The following is a 26,111-nucleotide window of genomic DNA, read 5'->3' as shown; positions in this document are numbered from 1 at the left end:
CCAGCAATAAGGCATCCACAAGGGTAATGTTTTGTGTAAAGAATGTATTTTAATGCTAACCATGATGTTATCCTGACCCTAACCAGTTAATGTTGTGCCAAAACTAGTGCTCCTCAACCCCTGTCTTCAGGGGATATGTTTTAGATGTTCTCTTACTGCAACACACCTGATTCAAATGAAATGGCTCTCCTCAACAGCCTGTCCTCAACTTCAGTACAAACCTGTTAATGAACCATTAATTTCAGTAAGGTGTGTGGAAGCAGACAAACATACAAGGTCCAGAAGACTAGAGCTGAGAAGCACTGGCCTAAACCCAACCAGGAAGTGACAAAAGTGTTTTAGTAGCGTGTTTTTTAACTGAATGTAACTCATACGTTGTCATACGTTGGTCTTGAATACCTGTCATGATATACAGGGCTTTTTGCCTTATTAGAGGTTAGTTCATCATGCTGCTACCAAATTTCTAGTAAATGTGGCAATTGTGCTTCTGTGGGTCACGCCAATGTTGCAGTCACCATCCATGTTGAAAAGATTCAAGGAAATTGCTTACGCAGAACAATATTGCCTTCTGTAAATTCCCGATTTCAAACGTGATCATAAGTAAACATACAAGGTAGTGGCCCTAAATAACTATTTTTGTTAACTGCGTAGGTATTTCTATTCAGCTTTTTACATTCAGCTTATCTGCTGACTTACTAATGGATCTTTGACAGCAGATGATCCAAGCATCACTGTTGATTTAGTTAAAAGTGGGCTGCATCTGCAGTTTCTCACAAGCTTAAGTGTGTTTTGATGAACCGTGAGATGCATGATTTGTTTTTTTTTCTTCTTTCTTGTTTTAGCACATTAAACCCTGAAAAAAGTGCTATTAAGTTCCTTTATGAATTAGCAACATATAATAGAAGAAGTATAAATACTTCAACTTGTTACTTCATGAGAATTTTGTTAGAATATTATCTGGAACATTTCCAGTGTTTAGGAAGTTTGGGCTTCCTAAGTAGTAGAGTGTTCTCAGAAATCTGTACTGAAAGGTTTTGAAGCAGATGTGTTTGCCTGAGTGTGTATATGATACTGTATGTTGTGAGTTTGCGCGTGAGAATGTGTACACATATGGAAGAGAGACTTTGGGTGTCTCAGATGTTCCTTCACAGTTCATCAGTGTTAACATCTGGTCAAACAGCTGGACTCATCTGGACAGACACAAACACACACACACAGACTGTCCACACGTTGAAAAGTGCTTCTCATCTGTGATTTTCATAGATTTATTACTCTCCTATCATCTAATTTTTTTTCAAATGTCTCTTCTGCATAAAGACTTTGTACAGTTACATGAATCTTTGAACTGTACGTGCACTGAGTTTGAGATGTTGAGTTTAATTGAGATCGGAATGTCTTATGTAGTGTCATATGCATTTGTTTATCTGTGTGTGTTATCCAGACAGGAAATGTGAACCATGTGCACGTTAAACATTCCAGTATTTCAAATTTAACAAGCTCATCATTCACTCAGTGATTTTACTATGGGAACAGAACAGATTAGGAACAATGACAATTTGAAAATCATATGTAATGTCCATGCTGCATTTGTATAATGATGACTTGGAAATGTTATTATTAAATTATTATTATTATATATTATTATATCAAGTACGAAGTTATATTTCTAACTACAGTAGGTACTTTTATAGACTGTAAAATGGAGCTAAATGGAGCCAGCAGCTATTGATTTGATTCCTGTTTTGAAGCCTTAAGAAAATAGGAGTTCTCAATGAGAACTGTTACATTTTCTCACAGTGTAGCAACTTGTTAATTATAGTGTTGCCAACATTAAAAGCATAAAAACTAAAGCATGCATTGCGCTTTTACTGCATGTCACATTACAGTAACAGTATCCCCTGGGTTGTAGTCACATATTTCCGAGAATTGAATACAAAGGACCCTTTTCCTCATAGACATCTGAGTTGAGTTATGAACTTTAGAGTACAGCCCTGCATTTTTAATGGGCATCCTGATTTGACATCAGGACCAAAAGGGTTGAAAATATTTTCAAGTTTTCAAAGATTAATAGTAAAAATGACTTTCAGCATATTCCTGGAGGAAAAAAAACTCACTTTGGGGTATTTTCTTCTGTTCTTTTTTATTTCTAAATGTATATGCTATTGCACCAACTGTGAAAAATACCTATTTGTCAGGAAATTGTTGTGGCTGAAGCAGCATAATATGAATGTACAGTTTTTGATTTGTAATTTTTCAAAGTCTTCTATGCTTTTATATTAGTTTAAAGATAATGTGAAGATGGTTGTTGCTCTCTGTATGGAGTAAATAATATTAACTGCACAAGACCAAAAATAGACCCAGGTTGAATAACTTGGACGGTATGAAACCCTTGCCCTCCCCCTCATGTCCCAAGCTAATTACTCATAACCTCAGTACAAGAGCAATGCAGGCGTTAGTTGGAACTTGGAAGACTGCACAGAAAAATATGACACGATTTAAATTATTTGGAAACAAAACTTGGATGCAAAGCAGGATGTGCTGGATGTTTCCAGTAACTCCCACAGTAGCAATTTTGGCAAGTTGAACACGTTTTATTTTTGGTTTGAGGAGTGAGGATCTGACAGCACAATACAGCTTAACTTTCTATGAATTCACTGTGTTCTGACTTTACATATCATATTCATAAAAGCGGTTCTGAAAATTGATTAAAGATTACAGAAAAAAAAAAACAATAAGAAGATAGGAAAGAAAATTGATGGTGGTTCAGTGTGTTTTCTTCAACATTTTATTTGTTTGCCCTAAAAAGACAAAACTTTATCATTTAAAGTAATGCATTTATCTCTTTATCCTGCATTCTTTTTTCATGTACTTTATTGCATGTGTGTGTTGTTTCTCTATTTTTCAGGACTGTTCCCTGCTGTGTTGAATCTGGCTACTATGGCAGATATATCAACTAATGCTACTTGTGGTAAAACTGGTCCAGAGATGTTTTGTAAATTGGTGGAGCATGTACCAGGTCAACCTGTCAGAAATCCACAATGTCGAACATGCAACCAAAGGAGTCTTAACCCATTAGGTAAGAAACAAATTGCACATACACACAAGACCTTTGTGCTGGGGATAAAAGCAATTAATCAAACTGGATTAACTAATTAGAGAATTATTGGCCATATGTTAACCGATTGTTTTGTCTGAATTGATGATTATAGAATGGGAAGTGGAATCAATTGCAAAATGACAAGATAGAAAATACAAAATTAGCCTGGAATCATTATTCAAACAGCAAACCAGACTGTCATAATAAGAAGAATTAACAAATCAATTAACCATGCAGCCAGTTGTAGAGCCAAACAACCTGTCAGCTTGTCAGTATACCAGTGAGTCATTAACTAGTTTCCAGTGATTTACTGGCCAGTAAGTCAGCCACTTAGTCTGTTACTGTAACACTTATTTAATCAGAACAAGGGAACAAATGGTATGTGTAGTAGTATGTTTATTCCATAAGTTTTCACACATTGACAACTGCAGAGCTACCATTAGAAGGCACAAAGTCAACAAATGTTGTTCAACTTTTAATTATTGGGGTTACTTTTGAAGTAGCTTTTTGAAAAAAAATCTACTTAGTCTTCATTTATTAATACAGTCTGTATGAACCTTCTGGGATACAGAGACAATTTAATTACAATTATAATTTAATATTGTAACATTATCTATTCCTAATTAGATCAATGACTTTGTCACTGTTGAGATTTTAGCAAATTTTGCCATATTCGCTTTCTTTCCAGCATTTAGATGAGAGGATTAATGGCACTGTTATATCTGTCGCTCTAAGATGAAAATAGGCAAAACATAATACATGCAGGAGCAAAAAGCAAGCCCCGTTCTTCTGAAAGGTTAGAAATTTGGTTAAGAGTACCTCCAAAGCTCAAAGCTTGTTATTCTCAAAAGCTTATTATAAACTGGTCAAAAAGGAAAAATAAAAGAATGAAGAATGTGCAGTGTTTCAAGAGATTATGTGGATTATCTCTTGGCGATAGAATACCCTTATGGGGTCTTCTCGACATGAGTTTGCCAGACATTCAGGCCAAGAAGTGTCCTACTGATGAATTGATACATTTGCCAGACAAGACTGACTCATTGTTATGATATATTTTTACTCTGTCTCACTATTTTAGACATCAATTATTTACTTGCTTTGTAAGAATTCTGTTTTCTCAGCCTCAGAAGGAAATAGACGGATAGGAGAGGAAGGATGACAGATGAGTGGGGAAAGCAGACATGAGAATTTTACCAAAGTAGATATTTATTTAGCTTGCGATAGTTGCTATGGTTTTTAACAGAAATGTCACACATAAGTAGCCAGATGATTGACAGATGGCAGTCAGTTTGAAACATCATATCTTCTCTTGGAAATCTCACAGACTTGAGCACTCAAACGATCCACAGCACATATTAAAACTCTGCATTGTGACTTTTGCTATATCATAATGTGTTTTATCTGCCTTCTCCATCAAAGCTATTGCACGGTACAATAACAGCACAGAGACCTGCAATGGGCAAACGAGTTGACGTTTTCTTTTATTCTAAGCTGAAATAAAATCACGTGAGATGGAATGGAAATCTATTATTTTTTCTTTTAAAATGCAGAAAAATTTCCTTTGATATCTGCCCTCGAATGATTGAAAAATGGAGAACATAGTGGAGTTGAACATTTTACACCTAGAACAAGCTGAATTTATGACATTTATGGATTTTTAAAACATACGATATATCATTGTTCTCTCTGTTTGTGTGTGTGTGTGTGTGCAGAGCGTCATCCCATAGAATACGCCATAGATGGAACCAATCGTTGGTGGCAAAGTCCCTCTATCATGAATGGAATGGATTACCACTATGTGACGATCACACTGGATTTAAAACAGGTAAAGAAACACTCAGCTGATGTCTTTGATGTACATTTTCCTACATTTTTTGCCCTCTTTTCTTTTCTTTTTTCATTGAACATGTCATTCTTTCAGCATATACAGTGATGGGCTAGTTATGAATACAAGTCACATATATTTAGAAAAAAAGCCATTTCAAAACTTTTTTACTTAAGCGGACGCCCATTACTCCTATAATTATCCATTCCATTAAGTGATAAACGAGTCTATGTTTTTTTAATACGTGCACCCACCCAACCTGCTATGACAGCCGATCCACTCAACCCGACCCAAACCACACTGCTGATTGCCAACAGTTGGAAATTTCAAGTTGTAGAAAACTTAGTTCATCACTATAATTGTCTTTTAAAATTGTGTATTAGAATAATCTTAAAGCGATACAATGTAACTTCTCAAAAAGCCCACTATGGAGCGCCCCCTACAGGCTTGGAGGTAAAGTACGGTTACACTGTCGTAAATACAACACCCTTTCGCTTTCATGTTTCACGTTTGTTGACGAACCGGCGAGGAGTCAGAAGGTGCAAGCTATGTCGACCGAGAAGGTAAGAGTAATCAAATGTACCTGGGAGCGTGAGAGGGTCTATTTGTTTTTGCGGTAGGTGTGCCAGAAAGCAAGTCGAAGTACTTCCGCTCAGCTCCCGGGCCGGTCCAGCAAAGTTACATAGAGCAGTTTTTCCAATTCAGACCCCCGAAGGGCATAGGAGACAGGCCAATCGTAATATTAAAACTCATTCTAGCCGCACAATTTTTTTCAAGCTGTTATTTTAAGGTAGAAATGTTACATAGTATTGCTTTAATATTTTACTTTTCACTTTTATATTTTTTACATATAAACAATATACTTAATTTTGCCATTTTCATGCAAAAATGCAAAAACAATTTTCTTCACAATAGACATCAAGCAAAAACATCTTCGATTAACTTACTCGACCTTGAATTATGTGCAAATTATCTAATGATATCAGCTAACAACCTGTTACTATTCTATAGTAAAAAATATAGACAAAACCTCTCAACTTCAGTTGCTCGACCAGCTGAACTGAAAACATGCTTGTTACCCTCAGGCTTGTTGTTGGAAAGCAAAGGGCTTCTCTAACAAGCCTGAGGATATTTGTAATGGTGATAGCTACAAGGATTGAGGACATAAAGACATTATTGTGAGTCCACCTTCAAATCGCTGTTGTTCATATGTAATTTTGTGAAGCTTATTTTCATCGAACACTTATTTTGTCAAACACTTTAAAGGATGTTTCATTGTCTCATCCAGCAAATAAAATTACCACCAATTGTTTCAGGAGTGTTGGAATTAGTTAAACCGGGTTCACCATTAATCATTCTTAATCATGTATGCCACCTCTTGATTGTGTGTTTCTGTTTTAGATTTTATAACTCTGTGATTGAGAATCTGTATGCAGGCATGGAATATGTTAGAACATTAACTTTAGTTTAAAAGTGTGATGAAACAGATTAGACTGCTGCATTATAATTATAAAGATGTCATGAAAATAAAACTAATGAGGCGGTGGGATTTAATTTCTGAGAAACCCTCGGTTCATTGAGAGGAGCCTGTTAAAAGTTACTGTTGAGGTTCAAAACAGATTCATTTTAGAGGAGTAATGGAAAGACAAACACTCCAGGAAAATGTCACATCATCATAGAACCTTTTTGATATTTTTATAGGTTGAAAAATAAAAAGACGACACTTTCTGGAATTATCAAAAAAAAATGGTTTGAGTCGACCCCCAAACCTTCTAACTCTCATAACACTGCACTGCCTGGATCTACAGAAAGGGGAAATATTGAAAATAAAGATAGAAAGAAAGAACAAACAGAAAGAAAAAGACAGAACAACATTGCAAGCAGATGTAATTTTTTAAATAGAAAAATGAGGAATAAAGAAAGTCTGCTGATGTTGATGTGCATGATGTAAATAGGAAGTTAAATGAGGAATATGGGAAATGCAGTTTAACTCTTCCTATTGTTTTAAGTCTTTAAAAAAAACAACTTTGATAAGATGGACATCTTAATTTTTATATCGGCACACAAACTGAAGAGGAACTGGAAAATAGCAAGAGCGAAACTGATGTGTTTTATTTATTCTTTGCCAACCATTTGCACAGAATATGATTATACCTCTGAACAGGAAATAAAACTGCAACCATCCTGACATGTTAATGACTTTAAGCCCATCAATCACACCTTTCACTGATGTGCTGCGGCTACTGAATAAATGAGCAGCCTTAAATAGTGTTGCAAATACACAGAGACATATTTTCACACCGGTCTCAGGAGTGATATACGGCCAGTGAATGCATACTCGCATACAATCTTGTGACCTTAATGATAGTTTGCACAGCAGGTAACGTGTATATACACACACACACACACGCACACACACACACACACACACACACACACGCACACACACACACACACACACACACACACACACACACACGCACACACACACACACACACACACACACACACACACACACACACACACACATAAATGATTGTTACTACTTTCAGAAGTTCATCAAGAATTGTACTGAGAAAGATTAAAAACATTAAGACTTGAATAAGAAAACCAGACTGTTAGAAAAAGTCTTCATGTGTTATGTTATGATATGTTCAAAGCATCCTATCTACTATTAACTGTGTAAAATCTCACATTATACCCCTGTATATGTTCCATCCTAAAGATGCAGATCTTGCACTGACATCAATTTTTTTTTCCCTTGTCTGTAATAGTGTACCATGCATTAGCAGCTGTGGATGGTAATCAGAATCAGCTGATTTTCAGCTTGACCAACTATGTTATTTTATTTTATTTTATTTTATCTTATTTTATTGGTTAAGTAAACACATCACGTGACCATGTGCACAGCAACATAGCCACATAAGCGTATCTTCAGTGTGGATTATTTTTTTACTGGGATTCTGGAAGATCCACAGCTCACAATTTCTAATATCTGTGATATCTGAAAATAAGTCATAGAGTAGCATAGAGTTGTGTTTTGGACAGCACTGCAAATCTGAAACTTTTAACTGTATCATCATGGTGAACAGCCAGCAGCTTCTATCTTTTGCTGTATCCGCAGTAAAACAGTGAAGCCATTATGAAGAAAATCATACTAGAGTAGAAGCCATTTTTGGTAATCTAGGATAGAGGTGTCAGAATTTTCCAAAAGAGGCTACACTGAACAGGGGATTATTATCTGACATTGTTTAGTTTAGTATGATTTAAACATGTAATTTGTAACATATTTTTATATATATCTATATAAATATATATATGTATTTTATATATTTGACCTGTTCAGGTTTACCTTGCCTCTCTCCCATTGGCAGCTGGTTTAGACTTTAGCCCCCCCGCAACCCTGAAGTGAATTAAACAGGCAAAGGAAATGGATGGATTAATTATTTTGTTTTATTTTGGTTATAGTTAAAATAGATTACAACTGATCTGCAGTGATCAGACTATATTTAAAATGCTATTAATGTCTGAATATATATATATGAGCATGCTTTGGTGTGTTTTTGGGGGGGGGGCATCTTTGTATGTGTGCGGCTGCCTCAGTCCACTGGAAAGCTATCCACCCTGCAGAGCACCGAATTTCCCTCGCGACCAAAGTCATCTCACTCAGAAAATGACAGTGGCCCTCTGTGTTTGCGTTTTTAAGTGTGTGTGGTTATCGCTTGTGACATCACCACTCTCATTTCCTCTCTTGTTATTGTCAAGCCCCGCTGGACAGAAAGACTAAATAATGAGAAAGAGTGGGAGCTGAGGGGCCTTGTGTGTCACCATGTGTGAAAGAAACAGTTGATGTCTGCGTGTGTTATTTATCATTTCTTTTTGGATGAAATCTTGAATTCTAATTGTGTGTAGAGATGCATCTGTACTAACACCACACTAGAAGCTGTCTTCAGAGACCTAGGGAGGAGGATTGTGAATAATTTCTGACTTAAACTAAGACTAAGTTTGGGTTATTTCTAAGGTTTAAAGGAAAGGTCAAAGAAACTTGTTACACCTCTTGTCATTATCTCGTATCAAACCAAAAAGATTTACAGCTGTGCATCTAAAATGTGTAAACATGCATACTTTAGATTAGACAAATCTGTTGTAAATATGTTAGGACACTAATATACTTTGGACTTTACCATAAAAGGCTGGAACTTTATTTTCAAAGGCAACAATCTTTTGCCAACTTCAGACAAGATTCACTTAAACTGCAGTTATTATGGAAATGTATCGGTCAGTTTGATGGACAGCGGCCAAATCATGCACCGGCCCTGCTCTCTGGGGACAGAAGGAGAACCTGGTGATCGGAGTCCTGAAAGAGGCTGCCATTCAAAGTGCTTTTATCTATAGCTCCAAAACATGTGCACACACACATTTACTGTACACTTAAAGGATTACACACAGTATGTGCAGATGCCACAACTAAAGTTGCTTTAATGAAATATCCTAGGACTTATAAAAATATGTAAATACAGTTTTATAACAATCTACATTACAAAACTTTCAGATGAGTGATCAAAATTGGTCAAGAATGTGTCAAGAGTTACAGTATAATTACCATACTCGTTTTCCTAGGATGCGTTTTGAAAGATGTGAAACAGATGTTTTAGCCTTGAGTCTATTAGATCTAAAACATGCATGGAAGATAGTGGAATATCCATTCTATGAGAAATGTTTTGTGTGTTAAAGATCCCCATTATTGCTTATTTCCTGGTTTGTATTTTTATTTGGAAGTCTAATAGAAAAGTTTTAGCTACTTTAATGTTAAAAAAAGCCATTAGGGTGTGTCCACATACTTTCTGTTGCATCCAAGGGCTTCTTCATAAAAGCACTCCCACTCATATGACTGGTACTCACATATAAAACAACACACTTGCAATTCATACAGTGATCCAAGCAAAACTCTCACAATAACATTTTAGGGATTTTTTTCCCCTTTAAATGGCATCTTCTGTCTTCCGTGTTTTATATTCTGTTTAAGATATTGTTAGAGTATCACTCAACATAGATAAACATGGCCATGGCTGCTTCCCCCCAATTACTTGGGTGCCAGGTTTTGCCCATATGATTGATTTTCCTGAATTTAGCAATGGTGATGCTATTCAGCTGAAAAGTTTTTGAAAAGTTCAGAGATTTTCCACTGGAGGTGCTTGGAGTGGGCGTATAAAATAGAATTGGTGCTATAAAATTATGCTTGGCATTGTTCAGTCCCTCTCGGACACATACGTGCCCTCCTAATTGAGAACAGATGAAAAAGTAGACGAAACTTTACTCATACTGTATTTACTGCAGCAACCTCAACCTAAGATACTCAAATTTGACTCCTGTCTCTTTAAGTACCCCCCATCTCGGAAAATCCAGTCTACTCCGATTGGTCCACTTCATGGCTGAAAATGGTTAAGTGCAAGATAGCTGCTTATTCTTTGTTAGAGATGTGCTGATTAAGCCACTAGGCAGGTATTGTGCAAATATGTTTCATGGTTATGTAGTTACATAAGAAAAGTCTGGACTGGCTGTGTAATGCTGCAAACCTTTTACATTCATAAACAGTTAAAAAAAACCACAATAATGTTAGAGAAAAACAAAAAAAAGTAGAATGTGTGCTCCTTAAATAGTATTTTCTTTTTGTAAATGATCCTGATAAACAAACATGAACTAAAGAACCAAAACCTCTGCAGAAATAGTCTCCAGCAAAGCTTTTTTTTTTCTGTGTTTTTAATGTACAACAATTACAAATGACATATTATAAACAAATTATATTCTCAGAGCTTTTAGTGCCAGGGACATTTTTGTTTCTTTATTCATAACAGAGACGACATAAACTAACCATCTGCTGCACCCAGTGAAACTTTGTAGGTTTAATGTCTGACAGTAGCTTGTGCCAAAACAAGAATGTGGAAGAGATTGGAGCATCTGGTGTTATGTGTAGCCTAAAAACTATTTAAAAGCATTAAGCCAAATTATAAACTGGTCTGTTAACATTTGGGTTGGTGTGTGTATGTATCTTATTTGTGTGTGCAAGTGTGTTTTAGGCAGTTTAGACTGACAGGCAGACAAAAACAGAATAGATTTCTGAACGGTATTCTCTGACTCGCTACGCTACTTTTTATACAGAAAAACGTTTTCATTTATACTGCCGCCATACTGCTGTTTAAACCAATATACAAAAAACCAAAAAAAAATTATTACCCCCCTCCCATATTTCTTTTTTCTGTGCCATTTGGTCAAATATGAATGCTTCTCGTCTATTTCCTGCAAAACTGTCACAAAATAATCATTCATAATACAGCTGCTTTCAATATATCTCAAACTAAGCTTAGTGGAAAAGGTTTCGCAGTAAAATGGAAAATGGCTCCGCTGAATATCTGCTGCTTGTTTGCCTGTATTTAGTTTGGCAGTGGGCAGAGATGCTGGGTGATTCACATTATGGGGAAGAGGGCCAACAGCTACTTTATTAGTCCAGTGAGATGTTAATACATTTTCATTTAAAGTGACAATAAATTTTAACAAGTCCACATACCAGTTCTGTTGGCCTGACACAATGTCCACCTGCGTGACTGAGTCAATCCTTAAGAGCAGTTTTATAGTTTTTGGTCATATTTTTTATTCAGATTTTGTCATACTTTGGTCTCTCCTTTGTTCTCTAGTGAACAAATTGTGCTAGAATGTACGATCTAGAGATTGTACTTGATGCCAGTTTATTGAGCCAGAGAGAATTTTACCACGTTTCCATGTGGATGACCCGTAAACAGCAGCTGCTCAGTAAAACCTCTGTAACTGTGTCCAAAGCACACTAAGACAAAATGGATTCCTTCATCTGTTTAATTGTAGGCAACAAAACCATACCAGACAGGGAGCCTAAATTGACTGATTTAGCACTAAAATAAACATTTTAAGTTCTCATTTGGCTGTTATGCTCAAATATCCACTGAAAGCCATTCCCAGGTATATCATGACAATTTCCTAGCAAGTTTGTGAGACGGAAACATCACAATACTTGAAATATATGTGGAAATTACGACTGATTTGTGTAGTTTTGATTTTCAAAAACTCTTATAATAAAGATACGTCAGTCAACACGTCATATTGGGAGTTATATTTAATTTTGTTATCCATTACTGACTAATCTACCTCCTCACTGCTGAAGTCACAACACTTCTATCTGAAGCAGTGTGTAACATAAAGTGATCAAATTGAGTCAGGAGCTTATTTTAGAATTTTGGAATTACTCATCAGTACAAAAACAAAGTTCAGATTAGACCGTCATCTGGGAAAAAATGAGTCACAGTTTTTTCTTTCTTCTTTTTTTAACTAAAGTGTTTTAAATTTTAACTAACCTTGTTTAGAGCCTACAGATATGTTACAACATGTCCTCTCTTTTTGAGATAAAACTAGTGCTGAAAAGAGAGGAGAAAAATACATTCAATCCTTTTTAATTTCACCACCTGTTTGTGCATTCACCAGTTCACTTATTGGTCTTTCATACAGGTGTTTTGCATATATTCTATCAAAGCATCTAATTTAGAATTATTTAGACAGAAGTTAGTAATGTCTTTTTTGTGGTTATATTGTGATAATGACCCCAACAGGCTGACAGCATTCACATTGTAACTCACATCTGCTTCTTATTGCACCTTAGTCCTGCAAAATGGCTCTCCGAGTAACAGCTTCCAAACATTCACCATATGGTCCAACGTTAACACTAATTTACAGCATATTAGATATAGTTTTAACACAATGCTCAATTTAAAACGTGTCAAGATCAGTCACTTAAGATGCTGAATAGTGTGATCCTTATTCTTTAGTAACACAATTTGTTGTATGTCCTTGGCTTTCAAGCCATTAATATTAGCATAAGTTGTGTCTTCTTGCTCAACCAAAGTCATAGCATTAGCAAAATGCCAACTTAGAGACTTACAGTCATGTGACTCACATTGGTGTGGAAAAATTTTGGCCCAGTGTTGTTGTTTTTTTAACTTAAACTTTATTAGACATTTATTTATGTACTGCTCCTTTAATGTCCCACCACAGCATTTCAGTTAGGTTGAAATCTGAACTTTGGGTCGTTGCAACACCATGAATCTTCTTTTTCAGATGGTGATCTAGTTTTGTCCAAGTTTTATCTATCAGACAGGTAGTCTCACATCTGACTCTAGAATATTTCGATATACAGAGGAGTTCATAATTGACTCAATGGCTGCAAGTTGCACAGGTCACGTGGCTGCTCAACAAGCCCAAATCATCAGCCCTCCACCTCTATGCTTGACAGTAGGTATGAGGTGTTTGACTTTGTTCCAGAGTCTTTTGGTTTATTCAGACGCAACTGATGCTGTGCTGCCATGTAATAAGAGGCTTTTTCTGTGCGACCCTTCCAAACAAGTCATACTTGTTCATTCTTTTTCTAACTGTACTGTCATGAACTTTAACATTTAACATGCTCACTGAAGCCTGTAGAGTCCTAGATGTAGCTTCTGGGTTTTTTCACATTTTCTGAGCATTGCACTGACATTGGGGTGAACTTGCTGGGGCGTCCACTTCAGGGCACTGTCCTGAAAGTTTTCCAATTGTTCTTGTTGTAGAACAATGTACTCCAAACTGTTTGAAAATGACCATATATACTCTTCCCAGATGTATAGACAGCAACGATTGCTTTTCTAAGATCGCTGATGATTTCCCTCTGCCATTTTTTTTATCACACTCTTGAATGCTCCAGACCAGCAAACGGCCAAAGGAACCAGATGATTTTTATTACAATAAAAGGATGTATCTGTTGTTTACATGACAGTTGGTTTAAAGGAGCATCTACGATACATCACCTAAGATTTGAAAACAGAAATCCATAATAACATCTATGTGACTAATTCTTTTATTCCATAAAGAGAAGATTGTCAATTCTATTTCTTATTTGAGGGGAATGAACAAGACCCTGAAGTAGAAATAATCAGTTTGAGAAACCTTTTTTTATCCATTGAGCGCATTTTGTTGGCTTCACTGTAATGGTAGTAAGAACATCTTTAATGAAACTTGATGAAACGTACAGACAACCTGCTGCTTTGGGAGAATTTGTAGTTTTTGCAATATAAAAGAAGAAGCTACATGAAAGAGTGGAATGAGAAGCTGGCCAATTAAATTCTACACCGACATTATCCAAACTTAAATGTAACTACCTGACATTAACTATCATGAATATGAGATGCATTTTTTTTTTTTTTACCAGTTGTGTGATCTCTCACAGGACAGTTATTGGTGTGTTTATGTGTTGAGTTTTAAAGGCAAGAAAACTATTTCTCCTCTTATCCACATCTGATCAAAACATGTAATATGACACTGTAATCCCCCCCCACACAAACATTGCATTAGTTAGCTGTGTCAATATATGTTTAGCTGCTGGAGCTGCCTAACTGTCCCAAAGTTGTCAACATATTACAAGACACGTTTGAAAGCTCACAAACACCACACACACACACACACACACACACACACACACACACACACACACACACACACCACCCTGTCCTGAGCGTGAATACAGGTAACAGTGACTCTTTGTAGGGGGTTTGAATGACTGCTATAAGGTTACCCTAAAAGACACTTTCTCACACACTCAGAAACACAGACTAGGTGGCTTTCTCCCTATTCTAATTGCTGCAATGTGACACTGCTTCCCACATCATGAGAAGAAAGAGAGATGTGCTCACAGGGAGAAAAAGGACGGGGGAGAAAACTAGGGAGTGGAGGAGAGACAGGAAAGACAGGAAGTCCACATTTGACCTACATCTAATCTTTATATTTGTGTCTGTCTATCTTCCCTTCTATTGATCTGTCATCTGTCATTCTGTCACCTTTCTACATTAAAACCCATGGGAAACTTGGATGAATATTTTGATTACCAACCATATAGTGTAGACTAATCTATTCTGTACTTTTACCATTTTCTTTGTTTGATTACTTTTATAGGCTTACATTTACAAGAAACTATAAATCATTGTTATCTGTAGCGTTCTTCTGCTGCAGTAAACAGAATATTAATGTTTACATCTTAAAAAAATAACAAGTTATCGATGTGTTTTGATGTTGAATCCCAAAAACAGGTGAAACTAAGTAGTAAACTAAATTATGATACACGGGCCAAATTGCCTGTTATTTTCTGTAGTCTGGAGTTTATATATCAAGACACTGCTTTTAAGGGTTAACAGTTTCAACTATTCATGTAAAAAATGGATCGTGGAAACCAGTATGTTCTAAGTTATTTAATGATTTTTTATCTTCTGTGTGTATTTACCAGGTTTTCCAGATTGCCTATGTGATCATAAAGGCAGCAAACTCACCCCGTCCAGGTATGCATTCTGCTTCATACTCCACATTTAGATGGTTGCATACTGTTTAAGGGTCTTAAACATTGCCACTTTGATTATACAATGAAGCCAATAGTATGTGATTAAAGTCCAGGGTTGAACACATATTTTCTTCCATTCTCTTATGAGCAGTTAAATATCGTAATTACAGACTTAAGAGCAAATGATCCTCCCACAGAGAATGTACAGTGAAAGATTAATACTCCATTAAATGATTAGCATTTTCACTTCAGTGTTTAATAATGTCACTGTGTAGATGTTAAAGATAAAAAAATTCAAGAGTAGACTTCATAAATATAGACTATTTGTCAAATTACTTACATAATCCAGGAATAAACAACAACCTCCACAGAAAGTTCACACCACAAGAGTAAAGGTTGCATGGCAATTAGATTAACTTTTACTTATTTCTTTGTAACTTACACAGAGCACAGAAATGTACTTTATTCTTTAAATGTCTTGTCAGTTTAATTTGTACTTTTCATGTCAGTAGACAAGGGTAGACAAGTATTTGCCAGATTTAGTCTGACTAAAGAACAAACCTAAAAATACCATTGTGTTGAATCTGTGATCAGGCCTATTCTGTAGTGAGGCAGATCTTTTCCTACACATGTACAAAAAAGGGCAAATTTCTGCATTTTCATTGGCAGACATAGCAATAACAGAACGTACACTGTAGAATAATTGTCAATACGTACACCTTGTTTCACAGACACAGCTCAGAGGAGGATTATTGTGTTATCAGCTCATCTTAATGTAATGTTCATAATTGCTACCAGAATATAGCAGTAACCATTTAAACAATTGTTTTTACAAAAATCCTAACCTCAGAGTAAATCTTATCTTTAAAAAATTAAAAATTACATTGGATGTTGAATAAAAATGTATTTCAGTGAGAGGTGTCACTCTACTGAAACATTTTTGTTAACAAAATAAAGATTGTACAATATAGAGAGCTTATGAAAATATTTAAACCACTTTTATTCAAGAACTACAAATGTCATGTCAGTGAATCGTATTGTTTTGAACAGTGCAAACTTTAGAAAGTGATAACTAGATATGCAACGTAAGATACATAAAATCTTATGATCTTATGATCATTAAGGTGCGATTGATAGAGTATAGTGATGTAGCTATGCAAAGTAGATATCTGTTAGTATATTTTGCCTAAATGTTAAAAAAGCAGTCTTGATTGACAAGTTAAATACAGTTTTTAGCTTATTCCTCTGTGTCTTTCCAAAAAAGAAAATAAAAACGGCTAAGAGTGTTCATATTCTGCACAACAATTTGTCTGTTCAACTGTCCTCAGATTAGAGCCATTTAAATGACTTTTTAGTTTTTCCACTAACTGCACTTCCTGCAGGGATGTTGTAGTTTGCTCCATGTTTTTGAATATGGAAATAAATGCTCTGTCAATTTTCTATGTATATTAAGCAGTATGACCTAAACAGTGACTTGGATAGACACCTTCATTTCTATTGATCTGTTTTTATTTTCACATCCCTTACTTGATGCATTTTCATCATTGATGAATGATCTTTGTCCACAGGTAATTGGATCTTGGAGCGTTCGATAGATGGTGTGACCTTTGAACCCTGGCAGTACTATGCCATCACAGACACAGAGTGCCTGACAAGGTTCAACATAAATCCACGGACAGGACCTCCATTCTACACCAGAGATGATGAAGTAATCTGCACATCGTTTTACTCAAAGATCCACCCACTGGAGAATGGAGAGGTAACTCGTCAAGTTTGTATGCACAGTAGTCATAAATAGTTTTTTGTTGATCAGCTGTTGGCAGTTGGTTGAGTTTTTTAAGGTCAGGATGATGTGCATAGAAGCATTTTTGGCTGGAAGTCAGAGCAACGAGCCAGATTGAGATGAGTTCCCTAAAAATGCATTGGGTTCGACAGAGTGTAGTGGGATAGAGTTTTGTGTCAGTGGACTGGTGTTGGGTTGCATTGTCTTGAGCTGGTCTGATGCTGAAAGACTTGGGTTTGATTGGATCTCAGAATAGATTAGGTCTAAGTTAAGTTGAATTTACAATGCTGTCGACATTACAATGAATTCTTTTATTTTTAATGACATACCTAAATGTGATGTCAGATTTCAAAAGACGTCGGGACTGAGGCACTAAAACATAGAAGTTGTGCTGAAAAAAGGCACCTGGTGAACCATCTAACAATTAATTATCTGACTAGTTAACTGGCAACAAGTCAGTCACTGACTGGACTGAAAAAAAGTATCAAGAAATGCCAATATTTAACTCATTGGCTGCCAGCCATTTTCAGTTCAGAGCCACCCATACTGCCAAGTGTTTTTCAGTATTTTGACTGATTTTCCAAGACCCACAGAAAAGTGTGTCTTATGACTATGTACACATCGAAATTACCAAAAGAAAGAGTAGACTCTCTTCTTTGATCAGGAAAAAAAAGTTTGTTTCTACCATTTTCAGTCTTTTAGTAATAGACAGTACAACATAGGTTGGTTTCACCAAAATCAGCTGTTTGACCCAAAAAACGGAGAAAACACGCTTTTTCTTTTTTTGTCCAAAGTGGCACTGCTGCCACCTTGCGGGTAATTTTGCCAGTATATTCTCTGTTTAGTGTTTACAAGCCTAAGATTTAGTGACGAACTCCGCTAGATTGTCCCCCAGCCCGCTCCGTTAAAAAACGCAATTGACGTCTATAGACGTCTTTGGCAGTGAACGTTTTTTTTTAAATTGACGTCTATAGACGTCAATGGCACCGAAAGAGTTAAAAGTTTTAGTTGAAAATCCTACTGTTTATGTTATGATTAAAATGATATGGATAAATCTGTGTTTATAGGTGATAAAGCCAAAGACTGGCCATGATCTTGAGGCCCTTTGGTGGCTTTCCATTAAAAACAGACAGGATTCTGCTCTTGAAAACACTACCTGGACCTAGGAACACTCCTAAACCATTGTCGTTGAAGACTTGTTTGAAGCAGCATCCACAAAAAACCTAAAATGCCATTGAGTTTCTTTTAAGATGGATTTAAGTGAAGTGAAAAACTATCCAGTGGTCTGATTAATCAAAGTTTAAAGTTATATTTTAGAGATCATAAACGCCATGTCCTCCAGGTAAATCATCTAGTTTAAAATCCAGCATCCATTATGTTGCTGTGATGCATTATTGTACATGGAACGGGTAACTTGTATATCTGTTCAGGCACAAAAAGCATATTTTGTTCCATAATTCTTTGGAGACACATATGCGTCCATCCATCCAACTTCATTTTCCTTGTATAAAATTCACCTGCCTGCAGTCCATACTTGTCATTCGCAGAAAACATTTGCCGGATTATGACAGAGACATCCGACTAAGGAGGCCCTGAATAGCAGCTGAAATCCAGTATCAAGCAAACATGGGAAATTTTTGCTCTTAAAACTACAGCGGTTGGTCTTCATTCCCAAATGCTTACAGAGAGTTGTTAAAAGACGAGATGATGCAACACTGTGGTAAACATGCGCCTCTCTCGTCTTTTTTCAAAATATGTTGCTGACATCAAATTCAGAGAAAAATGAGGAAAATTTCTGTTATTTTATGTAATTTTTCTTCACCATCCACCATTAAGTATACGGTTTATGTGATTTGCAAGTCATGGCATTGCGCTTTATGTATATTTAACACGGTGTCTCAACTGTTTTTGAAAAAAGCTGTTTAATTGAGCTGCGCTGGACTTGCTGGGTCTCTAAGAACAGTCCCTACAAAGAATTGTCTGCAGAGAGTAGGGACACACATCAAAACAAAAAAAGCAGGCATAAGTATGCTCTTAGGAAAAATGATGTAACTTCCATGGCTCTGGGACACAGGATGATCTGGAAAACAGATTGATCTGGTGCACTGTTGGCTAATTAGAAGGAATGAGGGGTGAATATGCAGACAAGTAGTGGTCAGGTGATTAACGAATGTGTACTACTGTTTTATATGATCATTTTGATAAATTACAGAAACAGAAATGTTTTTGTTTTTAAGCACAAACTCACAGTGTGTATGAACACAGTGTTTACTGTCACGTTGCTTTCATCAGCTGTGTGTGAATGCATCCAGTTCGAACAGTGTGGAAAGCCTGCTATAACTGGTATTAATGAAGAGAGAGAGGACCACAGAGCACACAAACACACTCACATATACACAAATGGGAAGAGAAAACAAACTAATCCCACATTTTCTTCTCCCACACAGGAATCTAATTGTTGATGCTTCTCTTAGTGTGTGGATGCATTTACATCGGTGCTGGTGTGCGCTCACATGTGTGCACAGTGTGTTTGTACTCTATGTGCTTGTGTCCTGCGGGGGAGCGCTAGAGGGGGTGCGAGCTGGGAGATGTCAAGAGCTGCAAGTAACGACGGAGGTGTCTGAATGTGTGTGCGTGCGTGCGTGTGTATGTGTGTGGTTGACAGCTCCCCAGCCGTCTGATCACAGTGAAACCATAATGAGTCGTAGGCGATGTGTCAGCGCATCGCACACACATTCACAATGTCACCCCACCACTCATCGCACACATGGAAGCATGCACACATACACAACCATCTCCTTCGTTACTTCCGAGTGTGCAGCTTACACCCATCAAGTGCTCCCCTTGACACACACACAAAAACACACACACAAGCAGCTCTTTTTTACAGATGCCAAATGTTGCTTTTGGCCACATTAGTGAGACAGACAGATGGACAGTCAGACAGGAAGGAAGTCAGAACCTCACACTGCTTATTATGAGACTGCTTGTTGATTATATAATGTTATAAACTGAAGCATCTTCTTCGTCCGATCTAGTTTAATTGTAGGTCCATGCTCGAACAATATTGGGTCACGGGTTCCATTTTAACTGAAACAATGCCAAATCTAGTTTATCTATGTCCTTGTTGTGTTTGTGTATAATAAGAATTTGGACTGTTGGAGAGATGTATAATTTAATTGTGCCTTGTGGACTTATTCTAAAATTATTAATCATGATTTTCCTTAAAGAGATGCACAGAAAGGCACTTTGGACTTTGTTCAGACTGCAGACACGTAAGACTTTTTTTGTCTCATTTTATCTGAAGGACCTGCTGTCTGCTCTGTAAGTTGCAGTTGATCAGATCAGGTCATTAGGAATCATCAGTCTACCCATGTGTGTTGCTGTGGTTATAATGTAGGTTTAATTAATTATGTAGCTATTCTGGTTAGAGTGGCAACTTTTTCACAGCTTTTCCAGAGTCCCTAAAAAAGTGCCAGCAGACAGTTTGTTTATATCTACTCCAGCTCCAGCTTACAACAAAAAAATCATATCTGTAAATTTTTTTTATTGTCCATTCGATCAGGAACAACTCATTTGAGTGTTCCTGAAACAGCACAGCGAGTTTTTTCAGAAAGAGCGACAAAAAACCCCAAAGATTCTTATGTTGAAGATGTGGCGCACAATAACTCCATGAATTAACAATCAGGAGAGCTGAGTTTGACATTAGCCTTGTGACTGTTAATTGATCATTTCAATGTCTTTAGTTTAATTTAGTTTTCACTTGCTGTTTGGCAGGTTTATGCTCTGTTTGTTTTGACCTTTGATTAAACTGCCCTAGTGTAACACTCAATGGTTTTCTAAGGTTGTGTATTTCACCTTTAAAGTTCTCCTCGAGGTATTTTTTAAAAACAGATAAAAATGATCATTTCCAAAAGGATTTCTGTTTTTTTTTTTTTTCCCCCACTGCATGGTTATATTATCTCGGTAGAAATTTCTACCTAGTTATCTCCTGCATCTCCTTACTCACTGAAGAACGCACTATCTATGAATATGCAAATATTCGTCATTACAAAATCTCAATTAGTTGATGTGGTGTGTCTCCTAAAACTCATAAAGCGCATTTACACTTTATGTGCAATGAAGGCTGCAAATGTTTGTATCACAGTGGTGCCAGTTGGCTGTTGGACCAGCACTGAATTCCAAACAAGTTGTGATGTTACAAATCATTTTCTGCACCAACACGCCTTAAACTCCAATTTCAGGTGAGCTCCTAAAAACTTTCCAGTCTGAGCACAAGAATTTGAAACACGTCCTCTATCTCTGCTCACACATCATTCTGTACAGTGAAGATCAAACATGCAGCTGAAGAAACATTGACCCAAAAACAAAGGAGGAGGAGGACTTTTGAAATGTAGGAGGAACAGTGGGAGAAGTCAAAATGTCTGTCATAGTATGCAAAAAAAATCTTTCAGATGGACAGAAGGATGTCACATGATCAGCACATATAATGTTAAAGTTACCGTGAAGTTGGCAGATGAGGGTTAGACTATTTGTTATTGATTGCTATTGTCAGCAGTAACAGAGGAATCTGATTATTCTTTATCTCTTGTTGAGTTTTCTTTAAAAAAATATTATATCATATACCCAAGTGGATGGTATGGTATGTCCAGAATAGGAGGAATGAGAATGCACAGAGTTGGTTGCACACATCTCGAAGCAATGTGTCGGTTTTCTTTCTTCAATGCAACGACAAACGTGCCGTAAATAGTGCGTCCTTTTGCAAAGAGGTTGTTGCTGTTGGTTTGCCTTCTTTTTTGGGTTCCGTCATTAGCTTCCAGAAACTAAAAGCACCGACAATGTTTGATTTGGCTGCATGCCTTTGTTTTTCTCTTTGGATTTCCATGTCACACCTTAACTGTCCCTCTGTCCGTAGATCCACACGTCTCTGATCAATGGTCGACCCAGTGCAGATGACCCATCCCCTACCCTGCTGAACTTCACCTCCACCCGCTACATTAGGTTGGTGTTTCAGCGAATCAGAACGCTGAACGCCGACCTCATGACTCTGACGCATCATGACCCCAAAGATAGTGATCCCATTGTGACGAGAAGGGTGAGGCTCAAGGCATACTTCATTTCGTTTGGTTTCTTCTTTTCTTGAAAATGATTAAATCTGGCTGAGATAATATGACATAAAAGCAAATTCAAGCTTTTACCCATTTCATAATAGTAGTAAAAAACTACAATTGTATTCTAATGTTCGGATATCCTTTTTAAAGTGGAATCTCCTCTAAGATAAGACAGTAGAGTCTTGCTGTAATGATTCCTCCTAATCCTTTATATTACTCATTAATGCCATGGTGGTCATCCTGACATGTTTTTACTCTCCCTTCCTTCCTTCTGTCAGTACTACTATTCCATCAAGGACATCTCGGTTGGAGGAATGTGTATCTGTTACGGCCATGCCAAAGCCTGTCCACTAAATTCAGTTACAAAGGTAAAATAATTCACTCTAAGTCCAGTTGACCATAACATCAAGGTAATAGAGCTTTTTCACAGTGCTGAATGGGAGCAAAGAGAACCCTCAGGCTGCAGCTTTTTATCACTTTGTACCAAACTTTCTGAGTGTGTGTGTGTGTGTGTGTGTGTGTGTGTGTGTGTGTGTGTGTGTGTGTGTGCGCCTGTCTGCAGGGGACACAGGTGACACAATGAAGCATTGTCTCTCGTGTTGCTTCAAACGGAGCTGTGTTTGATACTAGACATCTGATCTTTCTCGTTTTTCTTCTCTGACCACACACACATGCATATCTGTGTGTGTTTACATGTCCTGAGGCTGAAGCAAGTAGTCTAACTCAGATGTGACACTGGTATCTGGTCCCTCTGTGATGATGTCATTGACAATAAGTTATGTCATTGCAGTGTGAAGAGCTCCAGTTTCTACTTTCTGTATTCTCCTCTTGCCATCTGTGAAGTTCATACAAACTTATTGTAGAAAGTATATCAAGTTATTCTGTACTTAACAGATTCACATTCAAATGAAATATATCAAACATGAGACTACTGTATTTTTTAGTTTTATCATTTCTTTTAGCATGTTTGTCCTTGCGTAATATGTTGTCGAGTATTTTGTTTGTCAAGCCAGAGGGTGGCACATCTGAAAGTTCATTGTACCTAATTTACCTCTAATTTTGTAAAGATTATCTTTGTGTCATAACATGTACCTATGTTACTTTGACATATGATCAAACAAGCCACTCAGTGATTTTGGCGAACTGTGTGATGATTTGTTCATAATTGTCCACAGAACATTTACTCAGATGCATGCTCAGCACAAAGGGAGCCTAAAGCTCAAGCTGTCTCTGTGTCTCAGAGGAAAGGGGCAAATTCACCGGTGCCAACAAATCCAAACTTGGCTCTCGCCTTGCTATTGTACTACATTGCTCTCAGTTAAATCTGGCATCCTCAACACATCAACCTATTTACTAAGTCTTCAATTGAATTCCTGAATCTCTGAGTTGGCAAATACCCTGCTACATTCAGCTTTGATCACCCGTGTCTTCTTTTGAATTTAGGCGTGTTACTCTGTGACTAGTGTTTTTTTTTTGTATTTTCTTTTTTTTTAAAAACATCTTGGTCCAGACAAGAATGCAGAAATTCCTTCAAACACTGACAGAATTACATTTACGTGTGGTTACAGATGCAAAGGACCAGGAACTCTCAACCAAAAAAGTAAACAAGGCATCTTAACATAATAAGTGTTTTTCATTTCCAGGATCTCAACAGACTGTGGTGAGGAAGTGACTGAAGTGGATTTCTTATCTGTCCTTCACTCTAATTTGTTACCATGTTAAGCACTCTCCCTGCAATCAGCTTCCAGTCCATATATTTAAACACAGGTCACATCTGTGCAGTTGATAAATCTGTGAAACATTTGCATTTTTCTATTGCTTTTGTGTGAATCTCTGTGTTTGTAGAAGTTTAGCTGCGAATGCGAACACAACACATGCGGAGAGAGCTGTGATCACTGTTGCCCAGGATACAACCAGCAGCCATGGATGGCAGGAACCTTCCTCACACGACATGTCTGTGAGAGTAAGCAAAAAAAAATATTCACTCACACAAAATATCACTCATCTACATTCTCTGAATGGAAATGGAAAGGTTCTTTCAGAGTTTATGTGGTGCTTCCAGTGCTCATCTTTATTGTACTTCAAATGCACCTCACCAACTATTTCATGTAATAATGAGTATGTGCAGCACAATCCCTACATAGTACATAGCTTCGCTCAATGTACTCTACAAACCTGTGCAGCGGTGAAAGGAAATTTACATTCTTACCAGGCAGTCTGAATCAGTCTTTGGTAGTGTATAAAACCATTGAAAGTCACCTTTTGCATCCATTAACCTTGATCAATAATGTAGCAGTAACGGGATGAGGTTAGAGGCTGTGATAATAAAACCGAGGTTACAACATGTAATCTTCGTTTTATTTCACACGAGCTACACCTTCTGAATGCCTCTGTACTCATGGATGCCTGATGACAACTTCTGCTGCCTTGACATTGACCCAACACGACGGAAAAGAGGCCCTGACTGACACAACTTTTAAAGAGCCAGCCTTGATAGATACACACCTTTATGAGTAGGACCAGAGTGCTTTATTAAAAAAACTATTAATGATAAAGATCATCCCCAAATTAAAGGTGCATATTTTACTCTGACCTGATGTGCTATTTAGTGATCTTGATTGTTTGGTGTGAATGACCCAGTTTTGCATATATTAGCTGTGAGGATGACTTTCCGCTCTGTGTGAAACTCAACCACACAGCCTCTGTCCAGTGATAATGTCTGGATTTCTCAACAACATCCACAGACTTTGATGGGACAAAGGTTGGCAGTTGAGCTTTGCACTTAATTGTTGCAAATTTGTGAATTGAACAAGATTACTAAAGGTGGCTAAAAACATTTTGGGAATGTGAAGGGATGGTAAAAACCCCACTATCAAACCACGCCTCCAGTAAAGAACTTATTGTCGGTCTTGTACAGCAGAGGGAGGAAACCCTGCAGTAGTACACAGCCTTACAGTGAGTATTTATGGTCAGCAATGCCTTGAAGCAGATTGCCTTAAGAGCCAGACTAGATTTTACATGCCCACTACTTTTATTCCACTAAACAAATCTGTGAGCACTGTCTGTGCAAGGTAGCAATGGGTGGAGGGGCCATCTGTGGCAGCTTGTAAGATCATTGCAATTGTTCTGTAACTTTGAAGGGAAGTAAAATTGTTGTTCATTGTTGTTACAGCTTGTATTAATCCAGATAAGTAAGCGTGGTCACAAAGTTACACGGACATATTTTCCGTCTTTTATTTGGTCCAAATAAAAGACTGCACTGTTTGAGTGGGAGATTTCCTTGACTTAAAGTTCAGTTTCAGGCTTTGTCAGAATTTTTTATTGCACTTCTTTCATCTAACTTGTGAATTTCAGATAACTTTAATAAATGTGGCAAACTGCATACAAAAAAAATGACAAGACATAGCTGAGAGAATTGAAGAGCTTTTTCTTCATTTGCTTTACTTTTTTCGTTTTTCTGGAACCCTGGAGATAGGACACCAAGCATAGTGTGAGAACCTGAGAGCAGAATAGGATGTTTTTCTCAACTTCAGACAGAAAAACTAAAAGGATTAGAGACGTGCAGCCGTCTGGCTGTATATGATACTGTATAGTAGATTGTTTGAGTTTGTGAGACCTGACAAATTCTGCTTAAGGAGTACTTCAGCTCAGCACTTTTTAAAAAAAATTGTGTGCGTGTGTTTTCAGAGTGTAACTGCCATGGTAAGGCAGAGGAGTGCTACTTTAATCAGACAGTAGCTGACCTTTCACTCAGCCTGGACGTTCATGGTCAATACAGAGGGGGTGGAGTCTGTATTGGCTGCCGTGACAACACAGCTGGAATTAACTGTCAGACCTGCATTTCTGGATACTACAGATACACAGGGGTATGTCAAATGTATTGTATATTCTTCTGTATTTCAACATGAAAGGG

At 37.1% G+C, this 26,111-nt stretch overlaps 1 protein-coding gene across 7 annotated transcripts in view; it reads left to right on the top strand.

Moving 5' to 3' along the window:
• Positions 1-26,111, top strand: part of lama2 (laminin, alpha 2) — a 177,842-nt gene that overhangs the window by 33,813 nt on the left and 117,918 nt on the right. For all 7 annotated transcript variants that reach the window (XM_075459601.1, XM_075459599.1, XM_075459605.1 and 4 more), the window contains exons 2-9: positions 2,906-3,076; positions 4,810-4,922; positions 15,254-15,305; positions 16,873-17,063; positions 22,003-22,182; positions 22,477-22,566; positions 24,044-24,161; positions 25,886-26,064. In XM_075459601.1, coding sequence (XP_075315716.1) covers positions 2,906-3,076; positions 4,810-4,922; positions 15,254-15,305; positions 16,873-17,063; positions 22,003-22,182; positions 22,477-22,566; positions 24,044-24,161; positions 25,886-26,064 — 1,094 coding nt within the window. The remainder of the gene's footprint in view (positions 1-2,905; positions 3,077-4,809; positions 4,923-15,253; positions 15,306-16,872; positions 17,064-22,002; positions 22,183-22,476; positions 22,567-24,043; positions 24,162-25,885; positions 26,065-26,111) is intronic.

This window comes from Odontesthes bonariensis, chromosome 24 (genome assembly GCF_027942865.1).
Source record: "Odontesthes bonariensis isolate fOdoBon6 chromosome 24, fOdoBon6.hap1, whole genome shotgun sequence".
NCBI lineage: Eukaryota > Metazoa > Chordata > Actinopteri > Atheriniformes > Atherinopsidae > Odontesthes > Odontesthes bonariensis.
This window is presented reverse-complemented; position numbering and strand designations above follow the sequence as displayed.